This window comes from Sorex fumeus, unplaced genomic scaffold (assembly GCF_029834395.1).
Source record: "Sorex fumeus unplaced genomic scaffold, SorFum_2.1 ptg000169l, whole genome shotgun sequence".
In the NCBI taxonomy this organism is placed as follows: domain Eukaryota; kingdom Metazoa; phylum Chordata; class Mammalia; order Eulipotyphla; family Soricidae; genus Sorex; species Sorex fumeus.
The window spans coordinates 824,629-847,364 of NW_026606226.1; the positions used below are offsets into that span (position 1 = coordinate 824,629).

At 42.7% G+C, this 22,736-nt stretch overlaps 1 protein-coding gene across 3 annotated transcripts in view; it reads left to right on the forward strand.

The window, feature by feature from the left end:
* The window catches only part of DDX6 (DEAD-box helicase 6), a 32,892-nt gene extending 12,532 nt beyond the window's left edge, over positions 1–20,360 (forward strand). For all 3 annotated transcript variants that reach the window (XM_056107648.1, XM_056107647.1, XM_056107646.1), the window contains exons 5-14: positions 1,783–1,912; positions 3,996–4,142; positions 5,788–5,882; positions 8,292–8,414; positions 8,857–8,985; positions 10,145–10,261; positions 11,839–11,902; positions 13,308–13,409; positions 14,549–14,731; positions 16,103–20,360. In XM_056107648.1, coding sequence (XP_055963623.1) covers positions 1,783–1,912; positions 3,996–4,142; positions 5,788–5,882; positions 8,292–8,414; positions 8,857–8,985; positions 10,145–10,261; positions 11,839–11,902; positions 13,308–13,409; positions 14,549–14,724 — 1,083 coding nt within the window. In that variant the 3' untranslated portion in view covers positions 14,725–14,731; positions 16,103–20,360. The remainder of the gene's footprint in view (positions 1–1,782; positions 1,913–3,995; positions 4,143–5,787; positions 5,883–8,291; positions 8,415–8,856; positions 8,986–10,144; positions 10,262–11,838; positions 11,903–13,307; positions 13,410–14,548; positions 14,732–16,102) is intronic.
* The last annotated feature ends 2,376 nt before the right edge of the window (positions 20,361–22,736 follow it).

Here is a 22,736-nt window from a genome sequence, read left to right on the forward strand (position 1 = left end):
AAGCCCTGGTCCTGGTCTAAAAATTGAGATAGTGTCATAGGACTATTATGAAGACTGGTCAGTTCTTGAAAATGTGCTTGGTACAGTGCCTAGTCATGGCAAATGCTCATAAATGATACGGAGTTGTTAATCCACTAGTAGTTTTATGGAAAAAGGAAGTTAGCAGACTTAATTCTTGCTCTTAATTCCTTCCCCTCTCCCCTTCCCCTTCCTTTTGCTGAAATGCAGCCTTACCAGGGGTTGTACATCCGGTTGCTGTGGTCACACTGAGCCCTGCTGCTCACTGAAATTTGTGCCTCCTTTAGCTGTCTGAGCCTGGCTTAAACTCTTGCTTCATAATACTTGATCTTCCTAGGAGATAGTAGCAAGGCAGTGGATGTGGTGAACTGCCTGGCTGCTGATTGCATGGCTGCTAAAGGGGGCATAATGATCAGTATATTTTGTTTTAGGGTCATACTAGGCGGTGTTTGGGGCATATTCCTGTGCTGAGGGATCACTCCTGGCTTTGGGGAACCATAAGCAGTGCTAGGGATTAACCCTTGGTCAGCTGTATGTAGCTGTAGACCTTAAGGACAAGCTTAATTGGTTTCTGGTGTGGGTTTTTTTTTTTTTCGGTCTGTATGTGTGTGTGTGGGGGGGGGTTGTGTTTGGTGGTGCTGGGGGACCATATGGTGTTGTGGATAACCACAGGTGTCAGTTGCAAGGCAAGTGCCCCAACCCCTGTATTAGCCCTCTGATCATATTTTCTTAACATTTTCTCTTTAAACATGTTTGAGTTGCTTTGGTTTGGGGGCCACACCCCGCTGGGCACGAGGATTTATTCTAGCTCTAGCTCTGTGCTTAGGGATCACTCATTGAGATGTTCCCTGGGGGAACTTACGTGGTACGGGGATACCAGATAGTCAGGTACAAGGCAAGTGCCTTAACCCCTGGACTCTTGTCTGGCTCTTTAAATACAGAGAGCAATGAAAGTTCCTCAAATGGCTGAGTACATGTTCGGTGTGTGAGGGCCTGAGTTCAGTCCTTGGCACAGTTAAGGGATTGAGAAAGAGGGTGGTAGAAATGAAGAACAAGACACCGAAATTCAAAGGCCCGTCTTCTCACGTTTCTTCTCAAATTTCACCAGAACCCATTTGACTCCTATGATTTGAGTTTTAGGCAGAAAAAGTCATTCTGGCTTGGTGCTGTGTTCACATGCTCAGGGACCATACTGGAGTCGGGATGAGTCCCGGTACTTGTGACAGGCACTCTAGCCTTTGGATCAGTTGCCCCAGCATAGATTTGTAGTGACAGGTAAATGTCAGTTCCTGGGGCTAAACTTTTCCAACCAGTTCTTATTGTGCAATGAGATGTTTCAGCTACAGTTTTTCAATTTTCAAAATGTCTTCTATAGGGCCGAAGCGATAATAGTCAGCTTGCATGCAGCTGACTGTTTCTATCCTTGTCCTGCGTATACACTTCTATAAACAGAGTTTTTGGGTGGTGTTGGGGGGTTTTGGTGTATGTATTTTACATTGGGATGTAAGTTAATACACATTCAGTGAGCAGTTCTGCTAAATACTGATTAATAATGGTGGTGATACTGACTGGTCCTGCCAGTTGATTTGCTTACTACTTATTTTTGTTTAACACCTGAAGTGGTACCGAAGAGGTATACCTTCAGTCTCTTTTAGGGAAGAGATGCTTATATGTGTGTATATATATTATATATATATTATATATGTATATATATGTATGCTTTCATTCTCAAGTTTGCATTACCTTATTTCTTGTCTCTTTTAGGAGGAGAGCATTCCCATTGCTTTATCTGGTAGGGATATATTAGCTAGAGCAAAAAACGGAACAGGCAAGAGCGGTGCCTACCTCATTCCCTTACTTGAACGGCTAGACCTGAAGAAGGACAATATACAAGGTTAGTTGCTTGTTTAAACTTTGGCCATGCAAAAGACATTACCTTTTTTTTGTCAGAATTCCTAAGGTTTGGAATTAGCATTTATTCTTTCTTAGAACATTGGCCCAATTTTGTAAAATTGATTCCTAACTTTTAGAAGCAATTTTTGCTTTCCGAAGTACTTAAACAGGGCCAAAGAGAATACAAGAGTTAGCATTTGCTTTCTATGCAGCTAACCTGGTTCATCCCTGGCACCACATATGGCCCCCTGAGCACTGCTGTGTGTGGGTTCAACCTTCCCTCCCCCACCGCTCCCAAATACTCACAGAGCACGCAGTTTGGCCAACATTCCAGAAAGATACCAAAATAAGCCCAACAGCTGATAAAGCTGAGAATATGAGAAGTAAATTTATTACATTGCTCCTTAACAGACTGTGTAGGTGAATGCTCCTTGTATTACTAGAGTCTGTAAAAACTAGTTTTATGAATTTAGAAACGTAAACGCTAAAGCAGTATGAAGAAATGAATTGTCATAGTTGTGCCAGTGTTGTAAATGCATAGGTTTAAGTGTTAATGTTGTGTTTTGGTTTGGTTTTTTAATCTTCTTTTTTTTTTTTTTGGAAAGCGGGGAGGCACACCCAACTGTCGCTAAGGGTTTGCTCCTGCCTCTGTGCTCCGAGATCATTCCTGATGATGCTATTTTTATTTCAGTTTTAAACTTGGGGAACTAGGGGTGTGTGTGTGAGGGGGGGTGCCCAGTAAAGTAAAGGAAGAGAAATCATGCACCCCATGCTGGGCTGTGGGCAGCTCCAGAATGAAGCTGATTAACATTTTACAGCATCCATCAGCTTACTGATTGATAGCTATAGGCACTTTTTTTTTCAAGGTGGGAGTATTGGTGGGAGTCCTACACCCAGGAGTGCTCAAGACTTATTCCTAACTCTGCATTCAGGGATCACTCCTGGCAGAGCCCCGGGCACCATATATGGTGCCAAGGATTGACATGACTGATCAGACATGTGCAAAGCAAGCACCCTACTTACTCTTGCACCAGCCCTTGGAGTTATTTTATTTTTGAGTATTGAGTTCAACCAGTCTTACTAAAATAGATTTGGGGTTTATGATTGGAAGTTCAAGAGAAAAGGTTTGTAAGAGTACAAGATTGACATTGACATGGCACTATTACAGAAGAAAAATCAGTGCCATTATACTAGGCTCTCTTGGGTAGGGGTGATTATTGTTTTCATTTTTGGGGTTTTGGTGTTAGGTAGTTTGTGGCAGTGCTTGGCTACTGGGAACCATATGGTGCTTGGTTGCAGCACTTGGGATTAAACCGAGGTCTCCAGCATGCGCAACATGCTCGCTAGCTTTTTTTAATTTTTGTTAGTGAAACACCATGAGGTACTTGTAGACATACAAATTTTTGTGCCTGGGTTTCAGTTATACAATGATTGAGTACCCATCCCTCCACCAGTGCCCATTCTCCACCTCCAGTGCTCCCAGTATCCCACCCACCCTCCCATCCCCCACATCACACCCCACCCCTGTGGCTGGGCATTCCCTTTTGTTTTCTCTCCTTTTGTGTGCTGTGGTTTGCAAAAGAGGCATTGAGTAGCAATCCTGTGTGGTCTATAGTCCACTTTCAGCATGCATCTCAGCCTGGGAGGATCTTCCCAACACCCTTTATTTGGTGCTCCCTTCTCTATCTGAGCTACTAGCTTTGATTTATCTCTATAGTTTAGGGGATTCCACTTTTTTTTTATTACTCGTTTTATTGTGTGGTGCTGGAGATTGAACCCACAAGGCCTTACACATAACAAGTAAGGGCTCTCTCGGTTTTGTGCTTCACTTTGAGATTTACTTATGACTATTTAAGACTTCGAAAGTAGACTTTTGAGATTTACTTACTATGACTTCAAAAGTAGACTTTTTTTAATGTAGTATTGCTATTCAGCCATTGATTTAAAGTAGACTTTTTATGATTCATTTTTTTAACATGTCTTAACTATATTGCAACTGGCAGTATTTCTTGAGCTTAAACTCTTAAAATACATTTAAAATACATGTTAAATTTTTTAAAATTCTGTTACTTGGTATTTTCCAGCAATGGTGATTGTTCCCACTAGAGAACTTGCTCTACAGGTCAGTCAAATTTGCATCCAGGTCAGCAAGCATATGGGAGGGGCCAAAGTGATGGCAACCACCGGAGGAACCAATTTACGTGATGACATAATGAGACTTGATGACACAGGTAGGAAATAACTGATAAAAGCTGGTCTGCCTACCTCTGCAGACACAGTCATTTTCTCAGTAGCTTATTAAAAAAAGTTTTAAGTGTGTCTTTTAAATAAGGGCTGATACTCAGCTTGTCTGGGGCTGGAACTGGGGTGGTGGGGGGGCATGCTGTTCAGGGATCAAACTCAGCTGTGCCAGGTATATACTTTGCCACTTGAACCATACCTCCAGCCCCTAAAGTTTTGTTTCTCAGGGTTGATTTTATTTATTTATTTTTGGATTTTTGGGTCACACCCAGCAATGCACAGGGGTTACTCCTGGCTCTGTACTCAGGAGTTACTCCTGGCGGTGCTCAGGGGACCATATGGAATGCTGGGAATCGAACCCGGGTCAGCCATGTGCAGGGCAAATGCCCTACCCACTGTGCTCTCTCTTCAGCCCCTCAGGGTTGATTTTTAAAAGACACAGGGAAAGGTGAATAAATTGTTTTCATTCAAGAACAAAAGGCATTGGTATAAATTGAAAGGCGATTCAACCTTACTGGGAATTCTTAAAAATGTAAGTTTAAAAAAAACAGACTGGTATTGCGCCTAATTGGCAAGACAAAAATAAATTTAATGAATAATGTGTATTTTTGGAGAATAAGCTTGCAACGTAGGAGAATAAGTTGACACAGCTGCTTTGGTGGGAAATTGGGTGTCAACGTTTTGAATTTATAAATATGTTTTTCACGAACCTTTGCTGAAAAAAATGATTGGGTAAATGTAATGCGTTTTTTTATCATGTGATTTGTAGTACTGAAAAATTGCAACTGAAATGTGAGGGAAGATTGATTTACTATTTGGGGAAAACTGTGAATAAAATACCAGAGTTGTTAAAGAATAAAGCTGATGGGCAGTCATTTTCGTGGAAAATTTCCCTTAATGCATTATTGAATGAAAGATAACAGCAAGAATGAAATCTTTTGGGGCTGGAGAGATAGCACAGCGGGTAGGGCGTTTGCCTTGCACGCAGCCGACACAGGTTCGATTCCCAGCATTCCATATGGTCCCCTGAGCACTGCCAGGAGTGACTTCTGAGTGCAGATCCAGAAGTAACCCCTGTGCATCGCCGGGTGTGACCCAAAAAGCAAAAGATAAATAAATAAACAAAATAGTTTTTAAAAAAAGGATGAAATCTTTTTATATACAATCATGTGAAGAATAATAGAGTTTTTAATATGTTGTCATTCTTCCTGTGCATAGTTAATTTATCTCATTTAATCCTTTGAAGAATCTTCTGAAGGCCTTTAAGTAAAAGCCCACCTACAAATAAAAGGTGAAATATTTCTCTAGCCAATGTGGTGAAGTGAACACTCCATTCTAAAATACATCTTTGGGGCTAGAGCAATAGCACAGCGGGGAGGGCATTTGCATTGCATGCAGTCGAGCTAGGTTCAGTTCCCAGCATCCCATATGGTCCCCTGAGCACCGCCAGGAGTAATTCCTGAGTGCATGAACCAGGAGTAACTCCTGTGCAACACCGGGTGTGACCCAAAAAGCAAAAAAAAAAAATCTTTGCCTGTTTGTGTAATCCATTCCGCTACAACCTATCTGTGAATAACCTAGTGAACATAAACCCTTACGCCTTTTGATGAAAGTGTCTGTTCTGATCTTGTACAGTGCACGTGGTGATAGCCACACCTGGGAGAATCCTGGATCTTATCAAGAAAGGAGTCGCGAAAGTCGATCATGTCCAGATGATAGTATTGGATGAGGTAATGTCTGTTTGAAGATGAATGTCATTTATAAGGCTTGTCTTGCCCTCTAATGGAAATAGAAATAGGCATTAATAATAGTTACTCGATCAGCCTTTTGTCCCTTTTTAGAGATGTCAGATAAAAGTTTTAAGTTGTCTTTCAGGAAGTCAAAAGAACTATGGGATTGTACAGTGGTAGGGCCCTTCCTTGCCTTGAACACAGCCAGTCCTGTCTTAATCTCTGGCACCCTATATGGTCCCCCCAACCCACCAGGTGTGATCCCTGAGCGCAAAGCCAGGAGTAAGTCCTAACCATTGTCTAGATCTGGCTCAAAAACAAACCCAAAAAAAGCATGACTGCAAACCAAGTGTTCCAAGTCTGTTTTAAATTTTTTTCGTGTGTGTGTGTAGAAAAGCAGTTGTAAGTTTTAATGAACTTTCCTTTAGGTGGCCTCAGTCTACCTGGACACAGTCCCTCCCACTCCCTATTCTTCTCCGCTCTTCTGCTGAAGAATTTGACTTTCATAATGACAGATTGTTTCTGGGGTTTTCCTTTCCCCAGAATTTTGTCACACCCCGACCAGATCTCAGCAGTGATTGGAGTCCCTACAGTCTTATTTTTGGCAGCATGAACATCCCTGTCTGCTCACTGGCCAAGCAAGGTCCACATTTTGTCAAGATTGACAGTTGGGCAGAACCTTTGATTTTTCTTTGAGTGGTAATACTTCACTCCCACTTTCTCAGAGTAACTTGGATGACTGACAGCATTTCATAGAAATTCTCCATGTTTTTACAATAGATTTTCTATGCCATCTTCTCATTTACCAGCTTAAGGGACTTAGGTCAATCTGGTACGTGTCACTAACCTGGTGACTGTTTATGCCATGAAGGCCACAGCCAGGAATAAGGTCAGCAGCTACTCTTTGTGACTCTAGCCTTTATCCTTGAGAGTCTATATTTATTTAGTGAAAGATGTTTAAAGGCAGGCGATGCTTTTAACCTTCATTTAGTATATACTGCTTTTATTGTCTAGTTTCTGTTACACCTATATTCTTACCTGCTTATTTGTTTATTTTTGGGCCACACCTGGATGCTCAGAAATTAGTCCTGACTCTGCACTTAGAAATTAACTCCTGGTTGTACTCAAGGGACTATATGGGGTGCAGGGGATCAAACCAGGTCTGCCACACGTACAAAGCAAGTGCCACATCGCTGTACCATTGTTCCAGTCTCACTATATTCTTACCAGTTTATAAGTGATTTGTAAGATTACTCAGCTCGGGGGTATGAGAGATAAAGATAACAGTACAGGAGCCGGCGGCCTGAGCACCGCGGAGGTGGCCCAAAAAACAAGCGATATAATAGTACAGGTGGTAAGGCACTTTTCTTGCATGCAGTTTTGTCAGCAGTGACCCAGGTTGGATTTCTGTATCACATATGATTCCCCGAATACCATGCGGTCCCTCTGGAGATAACGCAGACTTCCATTCCTACCCTCAAAAAAAAAAATCAAACTTATTCCTGTCTGTGTCCCTGGGATTCTCAGTTGTTGGGGGTCACGCTGGTGGTGCTCAGGGCCTACTCCTCATTCTGCATTTAAGAATCGCTCCTGGTGGGGCTCAGAAGACCATATGGGGTGCTAGGGATCGAACCCAGGTTGGCTGTATGGAAAGTCAAGCACCTTACCCACTCACTGTATTATCTCTCTGGCCACCAGTCAGTTGTTTCATAAGAGAATTAAAAATGCTGTTTCGAGATGCATGCTTTCCCATTGTGTCTGTTTTTTAGGTAGCTGTATTAAGCATTGTTGGTAAGGGAGTCACTGAGCATGTGGTCTGTGATGCCATTGCATACACATGAGCTCATCATCATAGCCCTAGTATGGGATCTCTGGTGAGGGAAAATGAAAAAGTGGGCCCAGGAAGATAAGGGCTGGGGCACATGCCTTGCATACAGGAGATCGGAGTTTTATTGCCGACACCACATCTCCCAAATACCAGTGTGACCCCAAAACCAAGTAAAAGAGCCCCTACAGTAAGTAAAAATCCTGATTTTGAAACCATGAAAATTGAAACTCTGAGTGGCTAATTTCTTGGCATAGTTAATAAATGAAAGAAGATCTCATCCCAGGTGGTTTAGCTCTAGAACCTGTACTTTTTAACTTCTCTATCATACTGACTCTTCAGTGGAGATAACATTACAATTTCTGTTTGGGAAACAATGTCCTGCTATGAAACATTTGTTACAACTATATAAGTTTTTTCCAGAAAAATAGGTGTTTTTCCTCTCCTTTTGAATCAGGATTTTCTCTTTATGTCATTGGCCTGGATGTAGTATTGTAGAGGCCTTACATTTAGATGCTGTAGCATCATTAACCCTATCCCTTAATACATTTCATTGTGTTCAAGATTTTCTTCTTGTATTGCAGGCTGATAAGTTGCTATCACAGGATTTTGTGCAGATAATGGAGGATATTATTCTCACGCTACCTAAAAACAGACAGATTTTATTATATTCTGCTACTTTTCCTCTTAGTGTACAGAAGTTCATGGTAAGTATAAACCCATACTAGAAATCTACCCTAATTCTTGTGCTCAAGAGAGTATGCGCTCTTATCTATCATTGTGTCCTGTTATCAAGTCACTGATTCTTCCAGTTTTTTTTCCTTCAGCTTTGCTATGAGGTTTAAGGTTAAAGTTTGGTATACATAAATTAACATTTGTCATGCTACTATAATTTGATTAGATTATTTTAGCCTTTTTTTTAATCAGGCTGACATAGCCATTAGATAAGTTGATTATGGCATCATCCTGTGTGTAAAATACACAGTAGTTACTTAGTTGAATCTGAACCCTCCCCTATTTTAATAGTTTTTTTCTCCCATGGCCAATGACATGTAATTGTTTTGGCAAGAGATGTAGCCCTTAGAACATGAGTTTGTCAGACAATGTTTGGAATTTGAGACACACTCTAGTTTGATTTCTTTTCTTTAGAATTCCCATTTGCAGAAACCCTATGAGATTAACCTGATGGAGGAACTAACATTGAAGGGAGTAACCCAGTACTATGCGTATGTAACTGAGCGCCAGAAAGTACACTGCCTCAACACACTTTTCTCCAGGGTGAGTAAAAGGCTTTAGCTTCAGGCGGTAATCGCCTTTCTACTCAGCCAGCACAACAGTTGGTGGTTTTCCGCAGTAGACCTTAGATTCCCAAAAGGGACTTTGAGTTAATGGGCATATAATTGATAAGTAATATGCAATTTTTTTTGAGTAAAAAATGAATGGGATTTTAATTACAGTTGATCCATATTCGCCACTTTTTTTTTTCCCCTTTTTGGGTCACACCTGGCAATGCCCAGGGGTTAGTTATTCTTGGCTCTGCACTCAGGAATTACTCCTGGCGGCGCTTGGGACCATATGGGATGCTGGGAATCGAACTCAGGTTGGCCGCATGCAAGGCAAACACCATACCCGCTGTGCTATGGCTCCAGCCCCTAGCCACATACTTTGTATTTACAAACTTTGCTTACCAGAATTTATTTGTAACTCAAATCAATACTTAGGAAGTCATTTGCAGATATGTGCAGTCTGACGGGAAATTTTGATAATTGGACATAATTCTCAGCTGAAGTCAAACAAGGTAGCCCTCTTGCTTCAGCTCTTCTAAGTGAACGTTCTTTTCTTATTTAATTCCACATTTTCTGCAGTTTTTTATTGGTGATTTCACATTGAAATGACCCCTCAGCACAGGATTAATGTGCATGACAGAGAATGAGTATTGATAAACTACTTGCAGGCGTGCGTTCTAATGCTTTAGACTGTGAGTCAGTCGGTGTCTGTAAGCGGTAATGTGCAGGGAGCCTCACCTTGTACTTCTCCCTCAGTGGGCAAGTGGACAGCAGTGGTTCTGCATTTGGAGTGGCTATATATGATAACTACCCAAAATAATGAGATTTGACTGTGTGTTACTGCTGCTGGCAAAGATTGCTTTAAACTCTGCTCCTATAAATAAAATTACTATCTGCAACTATTATATAAAAGTGTGTGTGTGTATATACTTTGTGTTTGTGTACATATATATACATATACATATATATATACACACACACACACATACATATACACACACAATGTTTATATCTTATGAGAATCTGTTGAAAATCTTGTTTTTGTCATGTCCTGCCAGTCAATATTTTCCAGATTTGGCAAAGTACATACGGATTTTTAATTTTTTTTTCTAATGCATTCTCCCCCCCCCCCTCCCCAAACTGTGCTTCAGCTTCAGATAAACCAATCGATCATTTTCTGTAACTCCTCTCAGCGAGTTGAATTACTAGCCAAGAAGATTTCTCAACTGGGTTATTCTTGCTTCTATATCCATGCTAAAATGAGGCAGGTATGTATAAAACTCAGACTTGCACAGAATTTTTTTTTATTATTATTGTAATTAAATATTGACAATTTTTTTAAGTGCCCTACCTTTTGTGGGTTTGTTTTTGGGTTTTTTGGGTTTTGGGTTTTTTTGTTTGTTTGTTTTTATAAACTGACATGCATGATACATATATTAGATTTTATTCCCTTTTTAAGGTACTTGCTAGATACGGACTATTTTAATGTAACCGTGTGCTGCAATTTCAGTGAGTCACTATAGTTAGTTGTAGGATGTAGCTCAGTGGTAGAGCACATGCCTCACTTGTGTAAGGTCCTGGATTAAACCCTGGCACCACCAAAAATAAATAAATTTAGTTCTTTAGTCACGCTGATTATGTTTCAGTTGGCATATTACATAGAAAGACCAGCTACTGTTTTGAAAAATTCAGATACGGAGCATAGTAAACCAGATTTCTAATGTATCTCTGTTGCCCCTCAGTCCATAGTGTTTTCCTTTTTTCTTTTCCCCTTTTTTGTAGGGGTGGGCATGGTTGGGTGTTTGGGCCGCACCCAGTAGTTCTCTTGGCTTTGTAGCTCAGGAATGACCCCTAGTGGTGCCCAGGGAACAGTGTGGTGCTGGGGACCAAACCAGGACCATAGGATGCCAAGCGTGTGCCTTTCTGTACTGTCCATCACCCACACTTTCTTTATTAAATGTTGCTGTAAGAAAAAGGATGCATTGTGTAAATTTAAAAAATTGATATTAACAAAAACCAAAAGTGTGTTCAAGTACAACATTATGAAATTTTACTAAATGGGGGTAGAGGGGCTGAGGAGATTAGATTGTTCTCAAGGCTGGAGTGCGTGCATTGCATGTAGCGTCCCTGGCATTGTCAGCGATGACCCCCAGCTACTACCTGAATGTCAGAATGTCATGATTCAGATACATTATGCTAGTGTGTCATTTTTAGAAATTATTACAGGAAATTAATAGTATTAAGCCCTGAAAGGAATATTTTGGAATGGAATAGTGTTGCACTGGGGAAATTCACATTTAGGGGCTCAGAGAGACAGTATAGAGCTTAATGTGTCTCAGCAATAGTTGTTTGAATCCTGGCACTACTTGTAGTCCCCCAAAGACCCCCTCAGCACTGCAAGAATTGCATGCTCCCACCCCCAAAAAAAGGAAAAAAAAAAGAAAAAACAGGACTGGAGAAATGGCTCCCAAGACTAGCGCATATATTGGAGCTGGTTTGGTCCCTAATACACACGGTCCCCCAGGTACTACTAGGTGTCTGAGCTCCCTGAGCATTAAGCTGGGTTTGTGCCAAATACCCAAGGAAAAGCAAAAGAGATAAGGTAGTACAAAGTTTAACGCACTCCTACCATGTGCACTTGGCTATGACTGTGGTTTTAATACTGGCACCATATGAAGTTATGTGTGTTGAATTATTTGGGTAAATAAAGTTTCAGTACAAATAAATGGATAGTAGAAGTCAAGAAAAAAATTAAAAACAACTATATTTCTATTTTGTAAATATCTAAGAGTGAAATAAAGGAAATTTTACTTTAATTAAATCAAAGCCATCACTTTGTTCTTAGGAACATCGAAATCGTGTGTTTCATGATTTCCGAAATGGCTTATGCCGCAATCTTGTTTGCACTGGTAAGTATTTCAGACTTTTATTATTTGTTTCTCACCTACTTTTTTTCTGACATCAGTAGAATTTGTGACATAACCGGTTTACCTGGGGGCTCTCAGGGGACGATAAAGAATGCCAGGAATCAGCTGGGCCCACCCTACTACTACTACTGGAAATTTTGAATTTGAGAGTGAGAGTTCGTTTCTGAATTGCTAGTTTCTGTATAGATAAATTAAGTAGGCTTGTTGTCTTGTTTACATTTCGATTTGTCCCTTTAAGGGTATGTGTGTTTTCTGAATTATTCTAGCTTACAAAAACGAAGTGTATATATACCATCCACAAAATTATTTTTAATAAGCGGCATGTGAAAAAGAGTGAGTGACAGGGATAAAGCTTGCAGGAGTAGAGCAGCTTTGCCAGCATGTGCAAAGTTCTGAGTTTCATCCCTGACGCTGAATGGTCCCCAGGTTGACTCTAGTGGTCCGCAGCACTACAGGGTCTCAAGCATTGCTGTGCTGGTCCTGAGGACTGAGCCATCAAGATCCCCATCTCCCCTCCCCGCACCCCCATCCTAAATTTTTATAGGTAAGGGATTTCCAGCTAAGGTTGATTCAGAAGAGATTTAACTGGATTTGTATGCTAGATTAGTTTTGAGACTTGGAAAGAAATTGGGGGTGGGGGGCGAGGAGCCACACCTGGCAGTGCTCATGCAGTTTTTAAGGGTCACCAGCATAGAGAGCATGTGTTTGGCCTCTTCTCAGCCTCAAAAGAAGAAATTATTTATTTTTGCTTTTTGGGTTACACCTGGCTTCAGGGGTTATTCCTGGCTCTGCACTCAGGGATTACTCCTGACAATGCTCAGGGGGACCATATGGGATGCCGGGGATTGAACCTGGGTTGGCCGCGTGCAAGGCAGATGCCCTACCCGCTATACTATAACTCCAGTCCCCAAAAGAAGAAATTTTAAGGAGAACTGGTGGACCATAGAGACTGGATAGCTGGTAAGGCCTTCAACACACTTGACATGGGTTCAATTTCTGGCAACCTATATGATTTCCTGAGCCCACTAGGAATGATTTCTGCATGCAGGTAGAACCAGGAGTAAGCCCTGAGAAAATGAAGAAAAAAAATTGCATGAAAGATAATGACAGAGTCTGGGCAGATGACTCAGGACAGGAGCACAGATTTTGCAAGCAGGAGACCCAGGGTTTGATCCCTGGCACTGCATGGTCTTGTACACCACCAGGTGTGGGCCGCCCGCCCCCTTCCCCCCAAAAAAGTGGTTTGCACTTTCATTTGAATTGCTGAATGAATAAATTTACTTTACTCTAGAAATATATATTAGAGTAAAATGGGACCAGAATTCACGTTTAAATTGAAAGATTTAATGGCAATTAACTCTCTCTTTCCCCCCTTGCCACCTTCAAGATTTGTTTACCCGAGGTATTGATATTCAAGCTGTGAATGTGGTAATAAACTTTGACTTCCCAAAGCTGGCAGAGACCTATCTCCATCGAATTGGAAGATCAGGTAAGCAAAAGAAAAGAAAGGAAGACATTCTTCCTGGAAGTGTTTTGAGAAATTTAATCACTAAATTTCGCTTGTGAAATAGAATGTTGCAGTAGTGAATTAAAACTGAACTTTCATGTTTAAACACTAATTTCAAATTTGAGCGTACATATTAAGAAGAGTTGGAATACTAAGTGCTTTTAGTTTGAGATAAAATTCACAAATGATAATCTCATTTATCCTTTGGTGTGGTTACTTTGATGTTACTAGTGTATAATTTTTTTTTAAATGTAGGAGTACTGCTATTTATTCAACCACTAGCTAATTGAATTGGGCATGAATTCCACCTTTTTTTATACATATAATTTTACTTATTGAATCATCATGAGAGCAGTTACAAAGCTTTCAGGTTTAAGTCTCAGTTGTACAATAAAACACCCACACCTTCACCAGTGCCCATTCTCCACCCCCAAAAACCCCAGTATATCTCATACCCTCCCCCTACCTGTGGGGCAGGTGATTTCCACATTGCTCTCTCTCTACTTTGATTACATTCAATATTTTGACATCAGACCCACCGTTATTATTTGGGATTTTACCCCAACACTCAGATCTGCTGAAAAGGCAACACTAGATAATTTGTTTTCTATTGCCGGTTATGAATAACATACGGTGTCGCACGGCTACAGTAGAGGCCATGCGATTTTGAAATTCCAAAGTTTTAACAGTTAAATCTGGAGAGATTTCTGTGTTTTGGCAACTTTAGGCACAAATGGACATTGATTTGGTCATTTGAAAGAGGTGAATAGAGGTACTAACGAGATAGTACAGTGAGTAGGGAATTGCCTGGGCACCGGGCCTGGGTTCTATCCTTGGCCACCCCTATATGCTCCTCGGAGCCTGCCAGGAATGATCCTGAGCATAGAGCTGGGAGTAAATCCTGAACTTATACCATTGGGTCTGGCCCAGAAACAAAAAGGGTGAGAGTGCCTTTTGCAGGGGTGAAGCCTAAAGTTGTGATGACTGCGGCCATAAGAAATTGGGCGCACTAGAATAGCTCTGATGAACATGAAATCCTGTTTGGTTTTGCTGGTTATGGATTTGTGAAGTGCTCTTTCATTCTTAGCACTTTTCTATTAATACAAATTTTTTTTCCTTAGGTCGCTTTGGTCATCTTGGCTTAGCCATCAACTTGATCACATATGATGATCGCTTCAACCTAAAAAGTATTGAGGAGCAGCTGGGAACAGAGATCAAACCTATCCCGAGCAACATTGACAAGAGCCTGTATGTGGCAGAATACCACAGCGAGCCTGTAGAAGACGAGAAACCTTAACAAGCATGTGCGTACCCGCAGTAGCTAAATGAACAGAATATTTCGAGAATGAAATCAAGACCCTCTTTCCTGTGGAAATGTGTACCACCATTCATAATAGTAGTGGAGGGTAAACACCTGTTGGCATAACAGGAAGCAGGAAGTTCCTTGGGTAAAGTGGTCTCAGAGAATCCGTAAGAGCTGTTCTTGTATGAAGCCTTCCTAACTGATCTGATGAAGGAAAAGTACTGAAAACCAATCTAGGCTTCCAAAATAAAGCAAAAAAAAAATTATTTTTCTTAGCAGTTGTGGATATTTTCTACTCTTTACATTTTCTTGATCTGAATCAACCCTCTATTAGCATGCACTCTTGGAGTTAACTTCTTACGTTGTTGTTGTTGGGGGGGGTCGTAAAAAAGTTCATTGTAAAGGAAAAGAAATATCCCAGCCAGGGAGGGACTTAGTATAGGACTAAATTCGGAGATAAACATTTGGAAGTGCTCTGTCTGGTTTTACACACTTTCATCTTTTGACATTAGAAATGCTTAAAGATTCTTTATGAATATAAGTTCATTCTCCTCCTTGGAGGAGATTTACCAAATCCACACTTTGCCTGTTTATTCTAAATTGCTGTTTTTGTACCTTAAAACTAGACAATATTGCAAGTGTATTGGCAAGTGTGTTGAAATTGTGCATGCAGGGGTGGGCACCTCTCTGCCCCTGGCCAGGCCGAGCCCATAAATAGATTTTTCATAGCCTGCGTTCAGCCTATCTGCTCTGTTGAATGAGCCCTAAACGATGTTCTAAATACTCCAAATAGCCCTTGGCAGATAAAAGATTTTCCACCCTGATCTAAGGTAAACATACCTGGGTGGGGAGAAGGGGTGCTGGGTGCTAAGATGTGGGGCAGGAGCACTGCCACTGGGCCATACCCCACCCCTCTTGTTCTTCTTTCATTTACAGCTTGCTTCCCATCAGAGTTTTCAGGGCTGGATGCCTCATGCTTGAGTGCAGAGGGCCTGGGCCACAGTCATCTCTCCCTGAGCACTATGGGTAGTAGTAGTAGGGCCGGGCCAGGTATGGCCTGAAAAACTTTGTGTTTGGGGCCACACCCAGCAGGACTCGGGGGAGCATATGGGTGTCAGGAATCAGCTCAGGTCAGCTGTGTGCAAGGCCAAGGCCCTACCCTGTGTACTATCACTCTGGCCTTAAAACTTCTTTTTAATAAACGTTTTAGGCTTTCTTTCCTTCACTGATGCCTAACTGAGGAAGTTGCTTTCCCCTGCTTGGCTTCTACAGTTGGCAAAAGCTCAGAAGCTATTAGAAGATTTGGGGTGGAAATTGTGAAATCCGCCATGCCACCTCTGAAATGTTGATTTTAGGTTTCTTCTTTCTTCAGGCTTTGACAAAACTACAGAAGGCTCGTTTGGATCTGTGACACATCGTTTTTGGGGGGGATGCTCTTCTCTTTGTGGGTTTTTCATCTTCTTTTATTTTGGAACTATGAAGACTTAAAGAGGTCAGACTTTTTTTTTTTCTTTTTAAGCTGGCAAAGAGAAAAAAAAGCTGAAAAGAAGGAATTTACCTTTTTTTGTTCCACTTGTTTGCACTGTGTGCTGACTGAACTTTAGTTGCACTAACTGCTCGTTTTTAAAAAAAAAATGTTTTCTGGGGAAGGGGGACAAGGAAGGAGAAAGAAGAGAAGGGGAGAAACCCTAAAAAGAGAAGAATTTTGATGAACATACAAGCTTGTCTACAATTTCAGAATTCTCCAGCAGCTGACTCTTGAGTGCATTTCAACTTCTCCCTGGTTACTCATCCGTTTTTTAAGCCTGAAGAGCTTATTACTTATTTGTGCGAAGTGCCTTATGCTATGAGACCATTCAGAATATCATCTTTAGACACAGCCCAAGAAATCAACAATAGTAATTCTTTCCTTTTTCCTTATTATTTTTTTTTCCTTAACATTTTTGTCTCTTCATTTTGGTTTCGAGTTGAAGTCTCTCTCTTCCCTTTCTACCTGATACTCAAGCCCAGGGCTGGAAGATGAAACGTATTAGTGACGTTAAAACACCGTTTTCTTTTTCTTTCTGTGGAGGAGTTGATATGCAACCGCAGTTCATCCGCACTGTAAATACATGTATTTAAAAAAGAAACAATCCAAGTAAAAAATTTCTTCTGGGCTGAGTAGATACCAACATCATCGCTCCCAAAGGAAAGAGCCGCCTCATTGCAGGAGCCATCTGCCCCGCCTCTGAGCTCTAGCAGAACACTAAAGACTGGTTTCCCAGGCGCCTCCGCGGGCAGTCACGGCACTTGACGTGGGCATGTCGGAGCGTGACCCTCTTTCCTCTGTGGCAGAGCGCGTCCCATAGAAAATTGGGTGTGTACACTTGTGTAAACTTTGTAAATAAGTTTTTTCTGGGTTCATATATATATAAACATATATATATTTTTTTTTGGATGAAGGTTGCTGGGATTAAGGGGATTAGAGTGATTATGGGAGCAGCTAAAGATGAGAGGGGCTCAGTTTTCCGCAACACTAAATTCTAGTAAGTACTTTGGCCTCTCGCTCGAGAGCGCTCGCCTTCCTCGGGACCCTGTGTTGGAAAAGGGACCCCACAGCTGGATTCACTTTTGGCTGCCATGCTGTCTAACCTTGGAGAGGCCTGCCAGAGGGAGCCAGGAAGCTTCAAAAGCCTGTCATTCCAGGTGTTACATTTGAGATGCTCTCTCTGATTTCGCCTCTTCCCCCTTTTTAAACGCTTGAGGAACTTTTCAGACTCAGCAAAAGGGGACAAAGATGAATCTGTCTTCCAGTGTGGGTTCTGCTGAGAGGAGCAGTATATGTATAAAGCATGGATTCGCATTTCAGAATATTAGCCAGTATAAGCTTTGGTGATGTTAGCAGTTCCGGAGACTAGTTTTCCATGGATTGCCTCCTGCGTTGGGTATGAATGTTGCCCTCTGCCCACCTTGGTACATAAGCCTGCAGGAATGGGCAACCCCTGAGAGCTGCTAACTTTCATGCTACAGACAGCTGCTTGCCATCCTTTTGCTTTGTGACAAGAATAATCTGTCATTTTGCATTGTAAATTGCTGGCAAATGCTTTACAGTCAATAGTGTTGCTTTAAATTGTGCCCCTCCCAACATGCTTGATGTTTGGCCTGATCTCCAGGCAAAAGGAGTGAGATGAATCAAAACCAGTGAACTTTTTTTTTTAATGTTTTTAATTCCCTTTTAATCCAGTGTACTAGGTCAATCAGGAGGCATCTAGAAGGGGGAAAGCAAAAAATAAAATTAAAAAAAAAGTTGATTTCCATATCCCATTGTTTTTTAAAATCCCTGAAGTAATGCAAGCCCTGCGTACATCTTCATGCTTCAACTCATCTGGATAAAGAAATCAATTATTCAGCGTTGCTGTCTTGACTCTGCGTTCTTCTCAACAAAACTATATGTGACACACCCCAAATTCCTTGCGGATCAAACCCCACAGATGCCTCCTGATCAGACATAGCCCAACTCCTTAGAACTGGAGCCAGAGCTGCACAGTACAGACCTAAATAGAACAAACGCATGCATTTGGCGTCCGGGCCACGGAGTTCTGGCCAGCCACTATTGCTCACTCAACACAAACCCCGATTAACGAGTAACTTTTTTGCCCAGGAAGAATGGGGGGAGGGAGTTTAAAAGGGATCAACTTTTGACCAAAAAAAATCTAGCCCTTGTACTGATGCAGCTCTCTTTCTCCCCCCACCTCTGGCGAGATCAGAGGGATCATTCACTGAAGGCGCGAAGTGCAGTGGATCTCGCCAGGGAGGGTGTGGGTGACGACACGCGCAGTCTCCTTCGCCATCCAGACTGCCTGGTGCCACATACCCGGTGGGTCCCTCCTAAAGCACAGACTTGAACTAAAGTATTACTGAAGTACAGCCTCTGATGAGGAGTGGCACTTAAACTACCCGGAACACCACTACTGGACAGTCTTCTAGAGGCCACTGTCCAGTTCTGGTGCTTGACTCGAATAGAAATTGTTCAATGGGAAGATGCTCTAAGGGCCGGGTCCAGGCCTGGTCTTATCTTTTTTTTTTCTTTTTTTTTTTTTCTTAAGATCCCCTTACAATAAGACATTGAGAGATACTATTGGAAATTGTTTTCAAATTCTTTTATTATTGGGTGTTCACTTTTAAGTGATGGCAGTGTTTTTCCAGTAGTTAATCTGAGTGAAAATTATCCCCATCTATTGTGTGTGAAGTACGCCCAGTTTGGCCCATGGCTATGTGAGGACTTCAAGACTGCTGCATGCCTGGTGCCTCTGGGCCTGTTTCCGCCAGTGGAGAAAGCAGCTCTCTTGCCTTTTCCTTGGTAGTGGAATCAATTGATTCTAAAATGAGAGAAGAAGCCTAAAAAATTCTAAATTATTTTTTCATCCTTAGTAAGGGTTGAGTCCAGCGGGGGGTGGGGGGTGGGAAGGTAATTTTTTATCAATAGTTCTCAGAATGAGGTGGGAGCATCTTTCCTCTGCCATGTGCTGTGTGTTTGATAACATCATGCTTGGCTGTGAACCGAACAGCTCAGCACAAAGCCTTGAATGTCAATTGTTGGAATCAAAACATCTCATTCTGAGGACTTACTTTTTTTTTTTTTTAAGTAGGGGTGGGTGGGAGGTTACAGTGCCCCTAAAGGGAGTGGGTGTCTGCATTAAGGATTTAGACACACTTTGGAAGCTTATAACTGCATTGGAAACTGCCGTTAGCCATACTCCTTGACCTTACAGATGAGGAACTAAAGATGAAATAAGTTCTTGGGAATTAAGCCATGTTATTTTAATTTGCAACGTTTTTTTCCCCAGCATTCTGTTTTTGTTTTGTTTTGTTTTTAAGTATTACTGCGGAATCATTTTCTGGAAAAATACCTTTCAGGCAAAAGTATTGGCCTCATGGGAGCTAAAGTCAGTCAACATTTTGGTAAAATAAAGTGGACTTTGGTGAGCTTGCGAAGTTCTACTTTCTATTCTTGAACCATTTGAAAAAAAACTTCCAAAGAAAATCTTCACCTTTCCACTCTAAAAATTCATCTTTGGGGTTCACGTTTAAATGTCCAAAGTTTATATTGGTTCATGAGGTCAGAAGGAGCTCGCCTGGGCCTAGACTCTGCCCCTCCACAGGTGACAGATATCAACAGAAGTGCGTTTAAATTCTCCAGTAGACCATACTGGGTAGGGTGAGGGAGGGGACAGGGTCGGGGGAATAAGATACAGTCTACTGTATTTTAACCAGTGGTTGTGGGGGTGGGGTACCTGGAGAAAACGAAGTCACTTCCCTTTTTTTTGAAGCAAAACTAAAACTTGAAAAAAAAATTTTGTTGTTCGGTAAAAATGGGGGAGAATTCCAGTGTCCCTAGCCACAAGGGATCAATCACAGTTCCACTGAGAAGTGAACAGTGGGGACTCAAAAATTGGAAAACATTTGGGGAGAGGGAAAATTGGCTTTTTGTTAATTGGCTAGTGTTCCAGTGGGGCTCCATTTTTGTTGGGATGTGTTATGTTGTATGTACACGTATATGGACCAGAGTGCAGAATTTCTAAGGTTTGGAAAAGATGGTGAAAAGCTTGGTTTTTGTTAATTTATCTCAATAAAAGCCCACTGGAACTCCACATTCGTGTCATGTGTTCTTAGCTGCTCTCGCCTCAGGTGGTGCGTAGGCCGAGGATGTCCACAGATGCTCGCATCAGACACCACCGTGTAGCACAGCCTTGTGCGTCTTCATTCAGAAGCTGAGCACTGGATTTGAACTGCCCAAGGGGGAGGTTTGAGCCAGGCACCCCACCAGGGCCACATGAAACTGCCTCTCCAGCGAGGCTGAGGAACCTGGGAAGGGGAGAGAGAAAGGAACAGGAGAATGGTCACAGAACAAGGAGAGTCCCAAGGCCCCCCACCATCCTCACCACGTCTCACTTCGGCCCCAGGATTGTCTGCCTCGCTGAGGGCGGCTGACCACGAGTGCCCACAGCTTCCCATTTGAGGAACAGGGTGACCTCAGAGACCTGAAGGCACGATCTGTGCTCTGCCAGGCTCGGAATTGGGATCCCACTTCTCACCTGTGACAAGGGTCCAGCCACAGTCTCATGGGCAAGTTTGGGGTAGTTAGTGCTACCAAGAGGGAGTCCTCTGAGCCAAACCAGAACTCGCCTCCACCTGCAAGAAACAGTATCCACAAGGTTCATCACAGCCCTATCCTGAGTCACAAGACTGGAGCCCACATGAGTAGGGAGGACTTACGGTGGAGTGCGTGGAGGCTCAGAGCACTGGAGGCCCCCGTTTCCTCCCCAGCCTGCATGGTCCCTGGGCCACAAAGCCAGGCATTCTCAAGAACATGACGGGCTGGAGCAATAGCACAACGGGTAGGGAGTCTGCCTTGCATGCAGCCGACGCGGGTTCGATTCCCAGCATCCCATATGGTCCCAAGCACCGCCAGGGATAATTCCTGAGTGCGGAGTAACCCCTGGTGTGACCCAAAAAGCCAAAAAAAAAAAAAAATTGACAAACGATTAATTTAGAGTACCACAGGTTGGAGCTGGAGCAATAGCACAGCGGGGATGGCATTTGCCTTGCAAGCAGCCAACATGGCAGACCCGAATTAGATTCCTCACCCCTCTCAGAGAGCCTGGCAAGCTACCGAGAGTATCTCACCCACACAGCAAAGCCTGGCAAGCTACCTATGACATATTCGATATGCCGAACAGTAACAGTTGTCACGATGGAGACGTTACTGGGCCTGCTCGAGCAAATTGATGGACAACAGGAGGACAGTGACAGTGACCACAGGTTAGAATATAAGTTATAGAATTCATCTAGATATAAGTGCCTAGGTTATATATACCACAGGCATTGATTGGCAAGGGTTGGCATGGGCTGGGGACAGGCTGGCATTCATTAATATGGGTTGAGTGTCGTTTGGGATTGGTTGATACAAGCTAGGTACATTTCATGAACCTAAATGACTTTTCCTTCTCCCTCTCTTATCCTACGCTGCCATATATTCACACATGAGCCTTAATATGAGTAGGCATACCGATGTGATTCGGCATTGACCACAGGCTGGATTGGGTTGGCAATATTGGCACTGATTGACAAAGTTTGGCACAGGCTGGCATGAGTTGACTTGGGCTGGCGAGGTTTGGCATAGACTGGTAAAGGTTGGTATTGATTGACTCGTGGGGTGACAATTCTTGCACAGATGGGGAAGAATTGGCACATACTGGCATGGGCTTGCATAGACAGGCATAGAATTAGGTTGGCATTGACTCAGGTGGCATGGGTTGGAATTGTTACAGGTTGGTGCTGACTGGTTCAGGTTGGCAGGGCTAACAAGACTAACGAGTCCGCATCACCTGGCACAGGCTAGCACAGGTTGACACTGACAGGTAAGGGTTAGCACCGATGAGCATGAATTGACTTAGACCAGTGTGAGTTGCTATAGACTGGCACTGTGGACCCAAATTCATCAAATGCAACAGACTGACTCCAGCTGGCAGCAACTGACATGGGTGGCAAGGCTAACATCAGTCAGGTTGGCACTGGCTGGTGTGGATTTTGCAAGACTGACATGAGCCAGCACAGATTAGCACGTGTTGACACTGATTGGCATAGATTGGCACCAGGAGGCACATGCTGTCATTGGTACCGGTTGGCACCGACTATACAGGTGGCACAGACTGCCGAGCAACCCTCCACGTTCCTTGCCACCTGATCCACAGCTCTTCCTGGGGGATTTTCTTCTCTAGAGCACAGGGCTGGAGCAATAGCACAGCAGGTAGAGTGCCTTGCACGCGGCCGGCCCGGGTTCGATTCCTCCGTCCCTCTCAGCCCAGCAAGCTACCAAGAGTATCCTGCCCTCACGGCAGAGCCTGGCAAGCTCCCTGGGGCGTATTCAATATGCCAAACACAGTTAACAACAAATCTCACAATGGAGACGTTACTGGTGCCCGCTCAAGCAAATCGATGAACAGTGAGAGGACAGTTCAATGCTA